This window comes from Camelus bactrianus, chromosome 19 (genome assembly GCF_048773025.1).
Source record: "Camelus bactrianus isolate YW-2024 breed Bactrian camel chromosome 19, ASM4877302v1, whole genome shotgun sequence".
Classification (NCBI taxonomy): domain Eukaryota; kingdom Metazoa; phylum Chordata; class Mammalia; order Artiodactyla; family Camelidae; genus Camelus; species Camelus bactrianus.
Window position 1 is genome coordinate 23,169,765 of NC_133557.1, and position 17,680 is coordinate 23,187,444.

At 42.4% G+C, this 17,680-nt stretch overlaps 1 protein-coding gene across 3 annotated transcripts in view; it reads left to right on the plus strand.

Annotated features, from left to right (window-relative positions):
* Positions 1–17,680, plus strand: part of SLC9A8 (solute carrier family 9 member A8) — a 63,836-nt gene that overhangs the window by 20,291 nt on the left and 25,865 nt on the right. For 2 of the 3 annotated variants that reach the window (XM_010958622.3, XM_045519304.2), the window contains exons 5-8: positions 2,809–2,892; positions 6,638–6,739; positions 7,842–7,876; positions 12,804–12,947. In XM_010958622.3, coding sequence (XP_010956924.1) covers positions 2,809–2,892; positions 6,638–6,739; positions 7,842–7,876; positions 12,804–12,947 — 365 coding nt within the window. The other variant, XM_045519306.2, reaches the window with a different exon arrangement.

Consider the following 17,680-nt stretch of genomic DNA (forward strand, 5'->3'; position numbering starts at 1 on the left):
CTTTGAGCATCCACATTGAGTAGGGAGCTTAACAAGTGTGTAACAAAACTGATTTTACAGAGGGAAGTAAGGTCCATTTCAAAATATTAAGAGAATCATATGGTTAAAAATGGATCACATTTGAGCCCCTCCTACTTTGATGCGGCTCCTAGGTGTGAGATTTAATTTACGTGTGGAACTGTGGAGTATAAAATTTGCAAAACAAGCCTCGTAGTCTGCCCTAAAACACAGTTTGAAACTGTTACAAATAATACTCAAGATATATTATATGTATTAAATGAATTCTCAGAATATATATTGAGCTCAGAGTATTTACAGGACTCCCCTCAGTGGGGGAAGGGACTGGGCAGGCTCCACTGGAGCACATGTGTGTGACACCCCTGCCTTCCTGCAGCTGGGTGGATGTAACCACCCTCACAGTGGCTCATTCTAGGGTAGAGAGCGCAGACTGTAAACCCTTTCTCTACTGTCAGACTGGATTATAGCCTGGTGTGTAAAGACCATCTGCTGACACATTTTGTTTGATTTAAAAATCAGTTGATCAAAGTTGTAATTGATTTTAAAACAAAAAATCATTAGTTTTATTTTAAAATACTATTAATCTGCATAAAATTCTAAGAATTTCACATAGAAGTTTGAACTTTCAGCTTCTCTTGAAAAACACCAGGCCCACATTCCAGCCAGCGGAGATCTGAGGCACTGAGCGCATGGGCTCCCCCGGGGGGAGTGCTGTGCAGCCCCGGGAAGCCTGTGAGTTGGTGATCTCTGCTCTGAGTAGAAGGAGGAAAGGTTATCCTTCACTTTTAGTTTTATATGCTTCAATATGACTAAATTTATTTTTCAACGGGTGTTAATTTTCAAGTTTTATTTAATATTATAGAGGAGTGAACCAAAGCTGGGTGGTGAATGTAATTAAGTACATGAAGAACCATCCAGGCAGCCAGTGCTTGGCCTGAGGAAAGGGCAAGGCTTCTAAGCTAAGACATTTGGGGCAGGCTTTTCTGGAGGAACTGGTGTTTGTGGGAAGCCAAAGCAGCAAGCAAGACACCTGCTTGGAAACCCAGGGCTACAGGAAGCAACAGGATATAAGAAAAACAGTGAAGGAGTTTGGTGGGTTTTTTTTCATGTAGTTCTGTTTCTAAACTGTCCTGCCAGGCCTGCCTTCTACCTGTGTCCTCATATGCTTAGTATATTTCTTTAATGTGTGTCTTTTTCTGTCTCTTATAAGGACCCTTTCATTGGGTTTAGGGCCCACCCTAATCCAGTACAATCTCAGCTGGATTCTAACCTTAATTCCATCTGTAAAGACCCTCTTTCCAAATCAGGTTGCATTCTGAGGTTCCAGGTGGACATAAACTGGGGATGGAGGACACTGTGAACCCACTGCTGGTGGGCTCCCCTTTTTCCCAGGGGAAGTTTGGTTTCTGGAGCTCCAAAAGAGTCTGTGCAGTGGTCCCGCTGCACAGATCCTGCAAATAAGATTGCTCCACAAAACGGGGAGATCGGCCCATTTCTTTTCACATGGCCCCAGTCTGAGTCATGAGCTTGTTACACAGGCAGTTATTTTAAGACTTAATAAGGCATTTTCAGAAGTCATCATTTGCTTCTATTTTGAGCCTTTTTGAATGTTATTTTAGTCTTTATGGTAACAGCCGTACATTTGTAAGAGTACATTTGTCATTCCTTTGAATAGGGATTTTGACAGGATATCAGACTGTCAAGATTGTGGCATGGAAATTTTCATATGAAAAGGGCCTGATTTTGCAGGATTAAGTAGACTGTGTATTACATGTAGTCATTTTGGGTTTGGGAACAAGTATGTATTTTCCCCCACTTGACCAGCAGTTAGAGAGCTATGTTAATATAGAAGATGAAATTATTATTCATCCCCCCAAGATGGCTGTATTCTAAAAATACCTTTCATAGTGGTACTTAATATTTGAATCTGAAAGCATGGCAAGGGGCTTGCTTTAGAGCCACGTCCCAAGTTGCATGGACACCAAGTGAGGACTGTTTCATCACAGTCAGATTTAGGAAAATAGCATGGTTGTCTATGACCGGCAGAGAAAAGGCAGGACTGTTTTAAACATATGTAGGGTTTACTCTTTCTCCAAGTGGATTATTTCAGGTTTTCCTTTTTCCTGGAGGAGTCCAATTTGTGGACTGTTTTTGAAAGTGTTTTATTTGAATTGAAATGTTTTCTTTGTTAAAATTAATTTTCTTTCCTTAGTAAAGAGTAAAAAGCATACTGCTGTGTGTTTGGAAGCAGTTTATTCCGCTATTTCTTTTGCTGGTCAGCTTTTAAAACCACTTGTCCTACATTTTTAAATGCAGGTTTTGTTTTGAGGTTTTTGTTTGTTTGTTTTTGTTCCTCCTGTTTGGTTGTATTATCAGGTAGTGATTTAAATATTTACATACTGGACCAGGTTCTAAGAGAGCAATTACTTTGGCTCTTCATTGATGGATTTCTTTCTTTTTTTTAATTGTCTTTTTTTTTTAATTGAAGTTTAGTTGATTTACAGTGTTGTGTTAGTTTCTGATGTACAGCATAGTGATTCAGTTATACATATATATATTCTTTTCCGTTATAGGTTATTACAAGATATTGAATGTAGTTCCCTGTGGTATACAGTAGGACCTTGTTGTTTATCTAGTTTATATTTAGTAATTTATATCTGCTAATCCCAAACTCCTAATTTATCCCTCTCCTTCCCTTTTCTTCTTTGGTAACCATAAGTTTCTTGTCTAGATTTATTTCTTAATTACACAAAGTCCATGCCTCTGAAAATACCCATTTTATATTTACAGGAAGAAGAAATGTTTCGTCCAAATATGTTTTTCCTCCTCTTGCTTCCACCTATTATATTTGAGTCAGGATATTCATTACACAAGGTAAGACTCAGACACATTAGTGCTTTTGGTCTGGGTGGCTTCCCACATTTATAAGGCAAGTTCCTTAAAAGCTTGGGTGTTAATTAGTAGTGGTGGGTCTGTGTGAACACCCTGGGGTGTGCGGACTATTCTACCTGACTTGTGGTCAGTGGGCTGCTTTCATGATTTCAGGCAGTGCGGCTTATTAAACTAGTGTTTTCCATAGAGGGGTACTTTGCCTAGGAAGAGACGGCCGAAGTGATTTTAATGGTACACAGATTTACACTGACTCCTCTTGGACACAGACTAGCACATGTTAAGAGGACAGATCCTGGGATGACAGGGACAGGTGCCCCAGGCCTGCTGATTCTCAGCTCACCATATCAGGCCATCCTTGGCCCATCCATCCTTCAGTGTCTCCCCTCTTAGTGCCCTGCCCTGGTCCTCAACTCCAAGCTGATAACCCCTTTAACCCCAGGTCTCCCATTTCTTCCCACCCTCTCCCTGGCCCAGCTTCTCCTCACCAGACTGGAACCCCATCTTCCCCACTAGTCTTCCAGCTCCTTCTGGCCCATTCACCTACTCCCACAGTTGCTCCACCCATTCTTGGCTCCCCGACCCTGGAGAGTGGCATCACTGGCCCCGGCCCGGTTCTCTGCTCTGGCATTTCTGCTCTCTGTCCCCCAGCTTGCACTCGGGCTCTTTCTGCCTGGGCAAGAGCTTCTCACTTTTAAGTCAGTTTGTATATACCTGAGTCTTTTCCTTGTCTATGAGTTTTCTTTAAATATAACTGTATTTAAGTTTCAAAATGAAAAAGTGATTCAACGTAAAATATTAGTAATACAACAGTTATTTTGTAAATGTGATTTTAAAAAACTATGAAGGTTAGAAGGACTAAGGTTTGGCCTATCCTTGGAGGGAGGAGAGGGCATGGATTTTGGAGCCAGAGGGACCTAGGTCTAGTCATGCGCTGCCCCCTATAGGTTCCTTTTGAGTAGAGTAGAAATTAGAAACAAAAAACACAAAGATCTCTAAAACCCTACCTCCTAGGTTGCTTTGAGATTTACATTAGATGAAAGAATGGATGCAAAGCATTTGTCATGAGAGTTTTGGTAAAAACAAAAAACATACAAATCAAGTCTTTAATTTTCTACCTAGATATTAAAGCAAAGTTATTCTAAGATGTTCAGTCCAGATTTTTAAAGTTATTTTATTGTGCATCAATCAAAAGAAAAAGTGAAAAGAAAGCTTAACGTAAAAAAAATAAATCTCACATCTTGTAAACCTGATCACTGACATCAGATAATTGTTAAAAAGAAAAGCAAGAAGGAATTGAAGGTCAGTGTCTTTTCACTCTTTCATTTTGTGAACGAATCTTAAAAGAATTGTAAACAGATTATGAAAATACTTCAACAAAACAATACTGAGGAAAATGATTTAACTTTAAACCATGACACTTTGATTATTATATTAGAGCTTGTAAAGGTCTTATTTTCTAATTTTTTAGAGGGAGAGGAAATAAACTTATTCAAAATTTGAGGAAAATAGTAGTTTCTTAAAAGAAAATTTTTTTGAAGTTGGCTTTCCAGCAGAAAATACGACAATTTATGTGAAAGTGACCAGAGTGAGCTGGAAATGGGAACTCAGAGACTTCTGCCCACCGCCTGCCCTTCCCCAGAGAAGATAGGAAGTTGACTTTGAATGTTTTATTTTAATATTGCTGCATTTGCTGATGTAGATTTGGACTTAGAATAAAAATTTCAGTAAGATTATCACCAGTTGATATGCATTAGGTAGGCAGCTATTTGGTTCTGTAAATATTAATATCATATGAAGAATAGAACATTAATTCTGCCAGAGAGAAGCAGAGAAATTTGCTTTATGTAGTAAAGGAAGTTTTATAGAGGAGTTACTTGATTTGGATAAATTTTCAATATACAGATTAATATTAACCAACTATGTAAATTATACCAGAATTAGATCCCTATAAACAGATCCCGATTTTGTGAAATCTATTTTTATTATTTTATTGTGTCTTTTTTTTTTTTTTGGTTGGGGGAGGTAATTGGGGTTTTTTATTTAATTAATTTATTTACTTTTAATGGAGGTACTGGAGATTGGACCCAGGACCTCGTGCATGCTAAGCACACACTCTACCACTGAGCTATACCCTTCCCACCTTGTGTAATCTATTTTTAAATAACAAAAGAAAGCAGCTCTTTGCAAAGAAAAACTCATAGGTGAAAGCCTTTTGTTTAGGAGAAAACCAAATCATTGTGTTTGCCTTGAGTTATTTCACAGTTCTTTGTATACAAAAGATTGATAAGCCAAACAAAGGAATTGAATGTCAGATTATGGGCAGCTAAGTCAAAATTGTAACAAATGAAGCAAAGAAACTTCCTGAAGGAGAGAGGCTTAGTGGGCTGTCAGTGTTGAGCCACGACAGTCTTTTGAAGTGAGCTTTAAAGTATCGGTTCCTGTTGTCTATAATTTGACAATTTCTGAGTGAAAAGATGGTCTACGTCCAGGCCCACAATCATGGATCATCAAGGTTCCCTGGTGTTGTTCCCAAGCAGAGTCCAAGGATTCTAATAAATAGCTTAATTTTCTTAATTTTATGGAAATTTGAAAGATGTCACCATGCTGCTTAGACTCGAATATTTTCTCTTAAGTGCTGTAAAGTGTAGATGAGAATATATTTTATCTGTTATGTTTAATGATGATACTAGTGGAGTGGAATTAAATTGTTTAAAAGACATAGACAGCAAAAAGGAGTTTCTGGTGGTATAACCTGTTATCTTGACATTCTTTGTAGTAATGTACTTTTTCTTAATTAATGGAAAAATTATAATTATATAAACTTTGGACTTTGATCAAACATGAAACACAATTAATCCCTTTAGTACCTATTCATTTGTCATCTTCCATCTGACAGGCATCATGCCAGGGACTGTGTTGTACAAAAGCAGATGTGGACATTGCCCCTGTTGAGCCTGCAGCCTAGTGGGAAAGACAGATATCAAATAGTACATAAATAAGTGTCAGATTTCAGCCATGGCAAGTGCAACCAGTATAGAGTCATTGTGCATTGAGAGCACAGAATAGGATCTGACTTGACTAAGGGATCATAGAAGGCTTCCCTCAGGAAGAATCAAAATGTCCTGAGATCTTAGGATGATTAAAGTTCACCAAGCAAAGGGGAAGGAAGAGTGGTCCAAGGCCAGTGAACACAATGCATTTGAAGAACCAAAAGCTACCAGCGTGTTGGGAACCCAGAGAACAAAGGGGAGGTTAGAGGCCTTCACAGGGGTTGAAGCATCCAGGCTTTGGTTGGGTTTTAGCTGCATTTTTAGTGGAAGTCGGGGTCAGAGTGAAGGCAGCAAACTAGATTTATCTTTTGCAAAGATGATTCTGGAAGCCCTTGGAGAGCAGAGGGCAAGGGCCAGGAGTGGTTGAGACTTGCTAGAAGCTATTGCAATGGCCTAGGGGAGAGATGATGGCAGCTTTGGTGAGGGCAGTGGAGATGGCGAAGGAGAGAAGCAGGGACTGTGAGTGCTGTGGGGCAGGCAGAAGTCACAGGACCTGGCTCTGCATTAGCTGTGGGGGCAAGGGGAGGCTCCGAGCTTTCCAGCTGGCCAGCTGAGATGGGGGATGGTGCCCTTTACAGAGAATCAAGCCTGTGAGGATGGCCAGGTGTGGGGTCCATGCCTTCACTGACTGGACCAGCTTTTCTAATCATTTGTCACATTTCTGCTCTTTCAAACAGGGTAACTTCTTTCAAAATATCGGTTCCATCACCCTATTTGCTGTTTTTGGTACAGCAATTTCTGCTTTTGTAGTAGGTGGAGGAATTTATTTTCTGGGTCAGGTAAGAAAAACACCTTTGAAAAGCTGAAAACCTTGCTCGTGCAGAGAGGTAGGGGTAGGGACACCTCATGGGGCCTGGGTTTCACCATCAAGGTAAATGCTCCTCTGGAAAGAAATCCAAACTCAAATGAGGCACAGTAAAGGCATGCTAAAGCTATTTCGAAGTCTTCCAGAAGCTTGGTGTCTGGGATTGAGTGAATCTTTTTCATAATCCCAAAAGTATTTGATCTTATTTTCAAACCAATATTATTTTAACTTGGAATACCTAAAAAGAAAGCAGAATATATACCATCAAGATCTTCAAATTGTAACAGTATCAATTATGTTATGAGACTAAATCAAGGTTAAACTCTATTTTCTTAATAAAAATTTTCATTTTAAAAATCAAAGATGATTCTGAACATGTTCACTCAATTCTAAACTGTCCTCCTGTAGAATTATTTCCCCTGGATTTTCCACTATTGCTAAAACAATTCCCAGTGTCAGCAATTGAGTGTTTTGTGCTTTTGAGTTCAAATTAATTTGAATTAATTTAAAGCAGACCTACCTAGGAAGGTAGTATCTGTAGCTCTGCGTTATGCATGTCTATGCATGCCACAGTTCTTTTCCAATATGGTCAGTTGCTGAAAGTTTGTCTGCCCCAGTTCCACAAACAAAATTTGAGATTCAGGCCTTGGGGTGGCTGGCAGATTTCTTTTATGTGTGTCAGACGTGTTTGCTTCTTTCAGTAGCAATCAGTTAAAGCCCATTCCATCTCATTTTCACCTTCACTGCTGCCTCAACGGCACCAGAATAAATCTGTCTGTCATGCAACCTTCTTCAGTGCTCAGCTTCTAGCATCAAATGGGAATAAATTTTAGAAAAGAAAACTTGTTAATTTGACCTGACAAATGTAACATTCTTTTTCATACTTTTGTTGTATGACAGTCAAATGCATGCTTAAACTAAAACTTTGGAGTCTTCTTTATTTTTCAAGTGGTTTGGGGACTGAAGATTAATGTCCTTATTAGTTTGTAATAAAGCACTAATGGACATTTCAATCTTCTTGGCTGTTCTCCAGGGGGTTTTTTTGTGTCTGTGTGTTTGTGTGTTTTATTTTACAGGCTGATGTAATCTCTAAACTCAACATGACAGACAGGTAAATCTTTCATACTGTAACACCCATGTGGCTACCTTTCAGACTGGAGAAAGTTTTCTCTACATTGATTCCTGGGTGTGGTACTTCTCTATTCTGTCTCTCTTTTTGTTTTGCTGATGATTTCTGCTGTAGAATCTATTCTGAATAAATTTTTGTCTCTGAAGTGAATCAAAACTATATTCAGGAATTCTGAAGATCTCCAGTCAGAGGGTTGCTGATTGATACGATTCGTATACTTTCAGCTTTGGAGGGAATAACTCCGGTTAGTTACTGCCCCCTCCACACACACACCACATGCTGCACCATTGTCCTCTTATCATTAAGAATCATCTTCAGGTCATTTCTAAGGCTTTTCGACGGCCATAAGGAAAAGTTGTTTTCTTGATAGAACAGAGATGGAGTGAGGTGTGAATCTTTACTCTGGGATTCCCACCAAGGGGGTGGGGTTGGGGTGGGAGGAGCAGGCAGGGCCAGGGCTCCGTTGTGGATATCCTCCTCGGTCTGAAGCCACTCCGTGGGGCAGTCCGAGCTGCTGTCTGGGAGCCCAGTCTAGGAATTTCCATAATCAGCTTAGCAAGAAGCAACCTAGACAGCTGTCTCTTGGAAGATACCACATCTAGTGCTAAAAAAGTGCACACACGGAGTGCAGCCTGGTTTCCCCTCCTTGCGAAGTCCAGTGGGTGTGCAGCCTTGATCTGTGCTTCTCTCCCAGGAGCGTTTGGTTCTGTCCTGTCTGTGGCAGGGCTGGGGAGCTAGAAAGTGGGACCCAGTGCTCAGCCCTGGGTCCCTTCCATTGGGCCAACCAGAGCTTACAGCCATTAGTAGCAACTTGGAGATTAGAATCTTGGGGCCCTTTTCGTGAGAAATGTGCTTCTGATAACATCAAATCCAATCTCATTTTCTCCCCAGGGACATGAATTTCAAAGCTTTTGTTGTAAGATAGTCTTGATATATAAACAAGTAGCAAAAGTCACATTCCTGTTCCACAAGGATCAGAAGTAAAGCAGAATTGATGCCCTGCATTTTGTAGGTATTTTGCAACAGAAAAGAAATGCTCAAAATCCAGTATGTGTAAAGGAAGTTGTCACAGCATTCAATCCTTCAACCTGTTTTGGGGCAACTGGTTAGAGATACAAAAAATGCTAGATAAACCCTTGTGCAATTGAATTGAACCGATGGTGAGGATGTTCAGGAGGAAAGGAGTAAAGGAAATGGCCCTTAGACATGCAGAATAAGAGTCAAGTAGAGCTTCTCTCTGTGTGTGCAGACATTTCCTTTCTTCCTAGAAAATGGCTATCCCATAGCATGGGAGGGAACGGGTTCTCTGGGGGAAATTAACCAGCAGTCACAAACCCACATGGCTGCAGGGCCAGGCAAAGCCCCTAACAGAAGTGAAGCTGGCCAGGTGCGTGTCTAGGGGTGGTGACGGTGGTGAACCAGAGAACCCACCCTGTCTGAAGGGGACAGCCACTTCTCAGCTCCACCAAGTAATTACCACATGAGAATATGAGGTCAGGATTACCAGGTACTTAATTTTTTTTTTCAAAACAGGCCAAGTTTCTAGATTTTAATAAGGAATTTTCCTGTTTTGAAATGTTGACAGATTAATCCAAATTTTTCAAAACACCATGCAGGTCAAACATGAGACTCACGGACCAAAGACCTCTGCACTATAGAAAATAGAAAAATAACTTTGTTCCACAGAAGATTTCACTTCATTGGTGTTATGCTGGAGAGCTTGCTCACTCATGGACACACCCTGAATTAGCTTCCTGTCTCTGTTTTCTTTTTATTTGGTTGAATTTGCTATCTTTTGAGAGGATGAAATAAAGAAAACACATTTTAAGTTGAACTTCTAGCTTCTGGCCTTTTAGAAGGCTGGTTGGTAAGGCATGAAGTGGAGCAGCTGATGGCAAGATTAAATGACCACTTAGATTCAGGCCTCTCCATGATTCAGGCAGTTCCTATTTCAGACTTCCTGTGTTCACTGTCAGAAATACTGTGCCCCAATTTAGATTCTCTACCAAAGCTAAATGTATTATATGATTTAGACAAAGCATTTTGTCCAACTTTTTATTATGAAAATTTCAAACACACAGAAAAAGTGAAGCACTGTACAGTGGACACCCACATGACCGCTTAGATTCTACAGTGACTGTTTCACTAGATTTGCTTTAACACAGATCTTTCCATCTGTCCATCCCTCTGTCCATTCATCAGTCCATCTTCTAGTTCCTGCTCTTCAATTTCCAATTGACATGACAATTTCTGGCATGACAGCCTTGGGGGCCCACAGTGTCAGGACTCTCTCCTCTCACTGTTAGCTCAGCTCTTCTCTGGACGGTGTCATCCCTGGGTGCTCTCACCCTACGTGGCAGCACGATGGCTCTGAGCTCACTGTCACCCTCACTTCAGCCATCTCTACTGAAAAGGCCAACTTAATTCCCAGCGACCTGGTGAAATGCCTGGCAATGGCCCTCTGACCAAGCTTCGGTCTCCCACCTACTCCTAGGGCCCCACACAACTACATGGATGGAGAGTGAAGAAGATGCAGCTTCACAGGAAAATGGGAGTGCTGGGTGCTGTCCACTCTGCACTTATTGGGGAACAGAGGGAGGGGCCAGCTGAGCCTCATAAAATCAGCACTCAGTGCACAATTCATCACAGGCCCCCAGGCCCCCACCCTCGCTTGGGGATACACTCTTTAGACACTCCTCTTCCTTCAAGGCCCCTGTTATGTTGCTGTGGGTGATCAGAGTAGGAATAAAAGAAGGGGCAGAGAAACAAGAATCCCTATGTCTGGTTGCAGAGCGAGGGTCTCAAGGCCAGCTGCTAACAAGTCAGGGCCTCCCTGGCCGGCAGCTGTGGGTTGAGTTACCTTTCCTTCCCTCTCTCTCACCTGCCTGCCTGCCTGCCTGCCTTCCGCAGATATCTCTGGGCCATGCTCAGTACACATCCTGGGAATACACTCATGACTAAAACACAGCACCCACCCCTGGCACTCACAGCGAGGCGAGAGGCAGGTCAAGTCACAGCTCATCATACACATGACAGTCTCTGTGAGGACAGGGAAATTCTGAGACCTGAAGTTTGAACTGAGATATCTTTTGGGGCCTGCTCCTCAGCTTGGAACCTGGAGGCTGTCCTTGAAGTAAGCAGACTCTCCTCCATGAATTCACAGTAATCAAACCCACAGGGAGCTGCCATGGAAACCAGAATGCCAGATTATTGATTTATGATGAGAACTGTAACTTGCAAGGCAGCCAGGCATCCCATCCCGCCAGCACTCCCCTCCCTGAGCCCGAGTCAAATGATTATGGGTGCCTGCTGGTGATGTTCAGTGGACAGAGCACACTCTGGTCCAGGCCAAGGAGCTCCTCTTCATTCCCAGACTGCAAGCTTGGTGAGGGTGGACAGTCTCTGACTTACGTCTCTACCCAGGCTGTCCCCTTGGGGCTCCGTGTTTTGCCTTGTGTTATGGTAGGGGGCAGACCTAGCCGTTCTGCTGAGCTGGAAGGAAAGCCGTTCCAGGCACAGCCGTTGAAGGAATTGAGGGCTTGCAAGAACTCTAAGGGGAAAAAGACACACGGGCTGAAAGAATAATCATCCAGGCTCCTGAGGCAGCCCACAAGGCCTTGCGAGGTGATCCGGCACTGCCTCCCTCCTAGTGTCCCTCCCAGCCTCTAACGTGTCTGGCCTCTAACGTCTCCGGCCACTCACCATCACCTGCTACTGCCACGTTCCCTGTTTTGTCTCTCAGGCATCCAAGCTTGCTCCACCTCAGAGGTAGCTTGCTCTTGTCAATTCCCCCAGGTCTTGGCTTGGCCTGCTTGCTTCTTGCATGTAGGTCCTTGTTTAAGTAAGTGTCATCTCTTCACAGAGGCCTTTGCTGACCACCCAGTCTAAGCGCTCCCCACCCCATCCCCCCACACCACCCTGCCATGTTACTCTCTCCCATCGCCCTGACTCCCGTTGGAACACTTGCCATTTTCTAAATTGGTCTTAGTCTCTGAGTTTTGCTGTATCCAGAGTAGAGGTTAAGAACACCGGCTCTGAGGCAGATGACCTGTGTTTAGATCCTGGCTTAGAATTTCTTTCTGACCTTGAATGAGTTCCTTAACCTCATAGTCCCTCAGTTTTCTCCTGTGTAATCAGAGAAATACTAGTACTATTTCCTGTGGTTGCTGTGTGGATTATTGAGTTGCTGTACATAAAGTGCTTAGAACAGTGCCTGGGATGTGGTAAGTGCCACATAAATGTTTGCCGTTATTATTAGCCTCAGTGCCTGAAACATACTAGGCAATTAGTGGGTATATGTTAGAGGTAGTTAGACCTTCATGGGCACTATTGGTGAGAGCCTCTGGCCTGGTGGGAGCCAGCATTGGTGTTGGTGTCTGCCACCCAAGCCACCCGTCCCCTGAAGCATGCTGGATTTGCTGCTGACTTTGGCACTTTTTAGATGTTGCAAATCTGAATGGAGGCTGGGATTGTTCACAGATGGCATTTTGGTGGCCTGGTGGCCGGGGGCAAAGCAGAGGTGAGACCCGGGAGCACTTGGGCCATTTGAGGGAGGCCCTCCAAGCCATCATGGTTCTAGCTGCTCTGCCCAAGAAGGCCAAGAGGTCTGTTATATATTTAAGCAAAAATCTTCCCACCATCATTGGTCGAAATAAAGCCTTAGTACTTCCAGCGGAAAGCCAGGCCATTCCTAACCACTCCCAGTAGAGTGGGCCTTTCACTGCTCCACCACAGTGTCAATTAGCAGATATTATAAGTGGAAAAGAAGGCACCATTTTCTGTAGTTACTTCAGCTACAGCGTGTACTGTTAACGTTATTACTAAGTGTAGCCTTTGACGATAATATTTTCCTGTGTGGACCAAATGTTAAGTGTTACAGAATTACCCCTCCCTTTTCTCTTCTTGGCAGTTTTGCGTTTGGCTCCCTAATTTCTGCTGTGGATCCAGTGGCTACTATTGCTATTTTCAATGCACTTCATGTGGACCCAGTGCTCAACATGCTGGTTTTTGGGGAGAGCATTCTCAACGACGCAGTCTCCATTGTCCTGACCAAGTAAGTGTGCTTTCTTCAAGTGACAGGACTGAAGGTCCTTGTATGAGAGGATGCAGCTGCGTGTACAATTTCTTGTCCTTTGGGTGTTGGGTTCACTGTTTCTCTTTCTGTCCTGACAAGCTTTGACATGTCCCAGGAATACTGTCAAGGCCCAGGGTGTTTAGAGGAGAGTCCACCTTTTAGGACCTACTTTTAACAGTGCTTTTGAGCCCAACTTCTCATCAGCATCACCAGGGGTGCTTATTAAATGTGATACTCCCAGGCCCCATCCTCAGGGCTTCTGATTCAGGAGGTCTGGGGTGAGTCCTAAAACCTAGGTTTTTAATAAGTTCTCCAGGTGATAATGGCACAGCCAGTTGAGGGATCAGTGTTCGGGCAGCATTGTTCCAGACAAAAGTGGCTGACAGAGGCCCTTCTCTCCCACTTGGGAGCTGACGCACGTCACCTTCCTTTTTGCAGCTGTAGGATAAGGTCGTGGTACTAACAGGTACCCTAAGGTGCTGTTATGTGAAAGCTCCTTTGGAAACTACAGATCTTTTTCAAATGTTCGTTAGTATCATTGCCCTTATTGATAGGATCTGAGAAATTAAATTTTAATCATAAAATGTCAAGAAGTCATTGGGAAAAGGAGATGAATCTAAGATCATTTCAAATGCGTTCATCTGCCACAGGGCTGTTTCCTTGCACTCCGCGTTTTGTGGTGATCATTAGTATGTATGGGCAAGAGACCCAAGCAGTTTTACCAAAAAACAGAGAAGTCACAGACAAAGCCATTGAAGAAAAGAGCCCTCGACAGTGTATCAGAGACAAGCTAAGAGAAATTTAGGGGCCAATCTGTGTTCTGTTAAAGAATAAAATGTCCGGGGTTGAGGGGTATAGCTTAGTGGTAGAGCTCTTGCTTAGCATACACGAGGTCCTGGTTCAATCCCCAGTACCTCCATTAAAAAAAAAAAAAAAGTAGAATTTCCATTTAATTTGGACTTGTCTCCTTTGTTGTGGGATTTCTTGCAAAGCATAACCACTCTGTGGTAGTCAGCATTTTCTTAAAAGCCTTGCTGTAGACTACATTCAGAATTCTTATGTTGAAACAAAAGAATGTTTTATAATGGAAAGAGCCCATGCTTGGGAGTCAAGCTGAGCTAGGTTCACATCCCAGTGATGGCCCCTTACAGCTGTGGTACCCTGGGTCAGCTCCTTCACCTCTTTGAGCTACAGGTTTCTCATCAGTAAAGTGATGGTGATAATGTCTCAGCCTAGGATTGGATTTGAGGATTGAATAGTTAAATAGGATTCTATGTGAAAAAGCATCTGCCACCAGTTAAGCTGAGATCCCTTCTTTCCTCTTCTGCTCCTGTCCCTTAATTATTATTTCATATGTTTGTTCTGATTTTGCCCTACTTTTGCAGGAAGAACTTACCAAATGTTGTGTATTTGAAATAAGTACTCAGCAGACCTTAAACAAAACAAATATATATATAGTATGTGTATGTGTATGTATGGGTGTGTCTGTGTGTGTGTGTGTGTGTGTGTGTGTATCCTGAAGTAATACCTGTATTCTTCATATGAAATTTAGAAAACTCAGAGAAAGGAAAGGAGGGATGGAGGAAGGATTTTTAATTTAGATAGATATATACTATATTGTAAGTTTTCCATTGAACAGATTATTTTATTGAAAAAATAATCTTCCATAACATCATTTTACTACTTACAGAGTATTCCATGTATAGATTTACTATGATCTATTTAATCAGTTCCCCATTGTTGGCTTTTTCACATTTCTCTTGGCAAAAATTTCTATAGCTTTATTTGGAAATTATCTATATCATGATGTAAGACCTTTAAAAATTTTTGACGGCAGTATTTTTTCTGAAGATCAACTTTGAAAGCTTCTTAGCTTTCTGGTTTTTACTTTTATCTTGTGTCCTGGTTACATGTATTGAACATTTGTGACAAAGAATTTTGCCTGAATCAGAGGTGACTTCACAAATTATTTTTATACATTAGGAGCGAAACTCATCTGTTTTGTCTCTAATATATTTTTTGCTTTAATCTGTCAGAAATAGGATCTTTTCTAAGCTTTTCCAGGTCTCTTTGCTGCAGAAAAACCAAAGGTTAGGAGATAATTTCTTTTTAAAATGAGAAATGATGGAGTCATTGTAAGTAGCCAGAGAATCTTCCTGGAAAAGTGCTTTTGAAGGCCAAGATCACCTATGATGACAGTTCCCCAAATTGGATCTGTGGACCACATGCATATGTGGTTTCCAGCCTCCACTTCCACTGCAGCTGGTACACAGACTGGGGTAGGTGTGACTGACCTAAGCCACGTCCAGTCTCACTGACTCCCCAGACATGCTAAAGGTTGGTCGTCCACTCAGCATTTGGTGTGTGTGCCAGACCTGCTCAGAGACCAGTTGAATTTGATGAACATGGTCCAAGATGGAAGAAAGATGCTCATAGAAAAGTGAACACAGTGCATGCATGCCTTAGCTACCACTGTGAAGGATTTTGAGAAAGGCTTCTCAGATCAGTTATCTGGGAGCCAGGTAGGCATTTTCAGGTAGAAGAGGGAGATGGAGAGAGAGAGAGGGCATGGCTGGCCTGCCTTGGTTTATAGGACGGGAGGGAGCTGTCATCAGCTTTCCTTGGTTACAAGGTAGAATCGCATCTTGTTTTTAAGGCTATACTTCATAAATGACCATTTTCTAAGTGATCCAATGACACATTTATTTTTGTAACTGAATATGTGAATGGATTACCCCTGTTTAAATGTTTTCACTTTTTTTTTAACATTTTTTATTGATTTATAATCATTTTACAATGTGTCAAATTCCAGTGTTCAGCACAGTTTTTCAGTCATTCATGTGTTTTCACTTTTATAAGTATCAGAAAACTAAGTATCTTCTGTTTCTTCATTAATTTTAATTAAATTATTTTTAGCTTTGAATTGTTACTATGACAATTATTCTTGTAACAATTGCTGTAGAGGAAACCTTTTGTTCTCTCTAGCTGCATTGAAAGGTCATGAAATGGATCCTGAACAACATTGTCTTTTATTCTATAAGTTGTGAGGAACATGACCTGAAAAAATACAATGTACAAAAATTACCAGGCCAGAAAGAGTCCAGATTCTACCTTCATTTATCTTGAGTTCAGAAACCATTGACCTGAGCCCTGGGTCTGCTGTTAATCGTTGGTGTGACCTCACCCAGCTAGCCACTCTCTTTGGGCCTTAGCCTCCTTTGCATAAAAAGAAAGCAGTGTTCCTAACCAGTGTTCTGCTGTGGTAATGAAATGGGGAGGGGGCAGGACGCTACGCATGTGGTTCACAGACCTATTTGGGAGCTATAGGTGACCTTAGCCTTCAAGAGCACTTTCCCAGTAAGAACCCTGTTGGCTCCCAGCATTTCCCAAGATGGGATGTTCACTTGTGATCTGCTGGCAAAGAAAGAGAATGGGGAAGCTTGTGCATTTGGGTGAGTTTGGAAAATTTTTGTGTGAAAAAAAGTTAGTTTTCTTTTTTGCAGGACTTCTCAGAACCTTTATGATGTTATATTGTGCTGTGAATCACCATGAAAGGCTGAGGTTTCCTCACCAAGCCACTCTTTTATCCTGCTTTAAAATTATACCAATTCATGAAACGCTGATTATTGAAGCTGAATATTACCATTAACAATTCCTTGTTTTGTTTACTGATTCAACAAAAATTTGTTAAGTACCTTTTGTGTGCTGGGCTCTGAACATATGGCAGTGAACAAGATGGACACAGGCTTGGTCCTCGTGGAATGATTCATGAGTTTCGCATGCTGTGGAGAAGTCAGGCACCAAGAGAGCCTGTAAATGGGCTGGCCTGTGTGGAAGCAGGTGTCCCTGAGGAACAAACCCGGAATCAGCTAGAGCCCAGGAAGGCTGACAGATGCCCTACAGGGTGGTGACAGTGGCAGTGGGACCCAACATGAATGAGGAGATGGGCTCTAGAGGTATGGTGGGGAGGAGTCAGGTCCTGCTTAGAAGACTGAGCTTCTTCCTAAAAGCAGCAGGAAATCGTCGACAGGCTTTGAACAGGGGAGTAACCTGGTCAGATGTGCATTTTAAGGGGATCATTCAGGCCACTGAGTGGAGAATGGGTGCTCCTAGGAAGACCAGGATGTAAAGAGAGAGACCCATGAAGCAGAAGCCCTGGGATGAGGATAGTAGCCGAGGGAGGGAGAGAAGTGGATGGATCTGAGAGAGGGTGGACTCTGCTGGGAGGATGTTTAATGAGAAGAATTCTATTATAATGGTTTTACCTTCAGGGATAAAAGCAACAATTGAGTTTAATGGCTTAATGGCTGCTGGCATTTTACTTTGTTCTGTTAACTGTGAAAGGGAAGTTTTTTCAATTCTTCCTCCCTCCTGATGCCTCCCAAATCCCCCCTACTCGGCCTTACCCACTGATATTTCTTCTTTAGGGTACTCCATTCTACTCAGACTTCATGCCACAGCCTTGACTTTAGGTTTTATCTCACAGGATCCCCAGTCCCCCACCCTCACCCCACATTGAAAACTTTCCCCGTGATTCCCCAGGGCCTTCAGGATGAAATACCAACTCCTTGGCTTAGTTCATCCAAAGCCTCGCACAGGTCCTGGCACTGCCTGCTGCTCCCGCCTTACCTCCTGGCACGTCCTCCCCACCAGCCCCTCCCCCAACGCCGTGTTCCCGTTTTACCCACAGTGATCTGCGTGACTGAATGCTC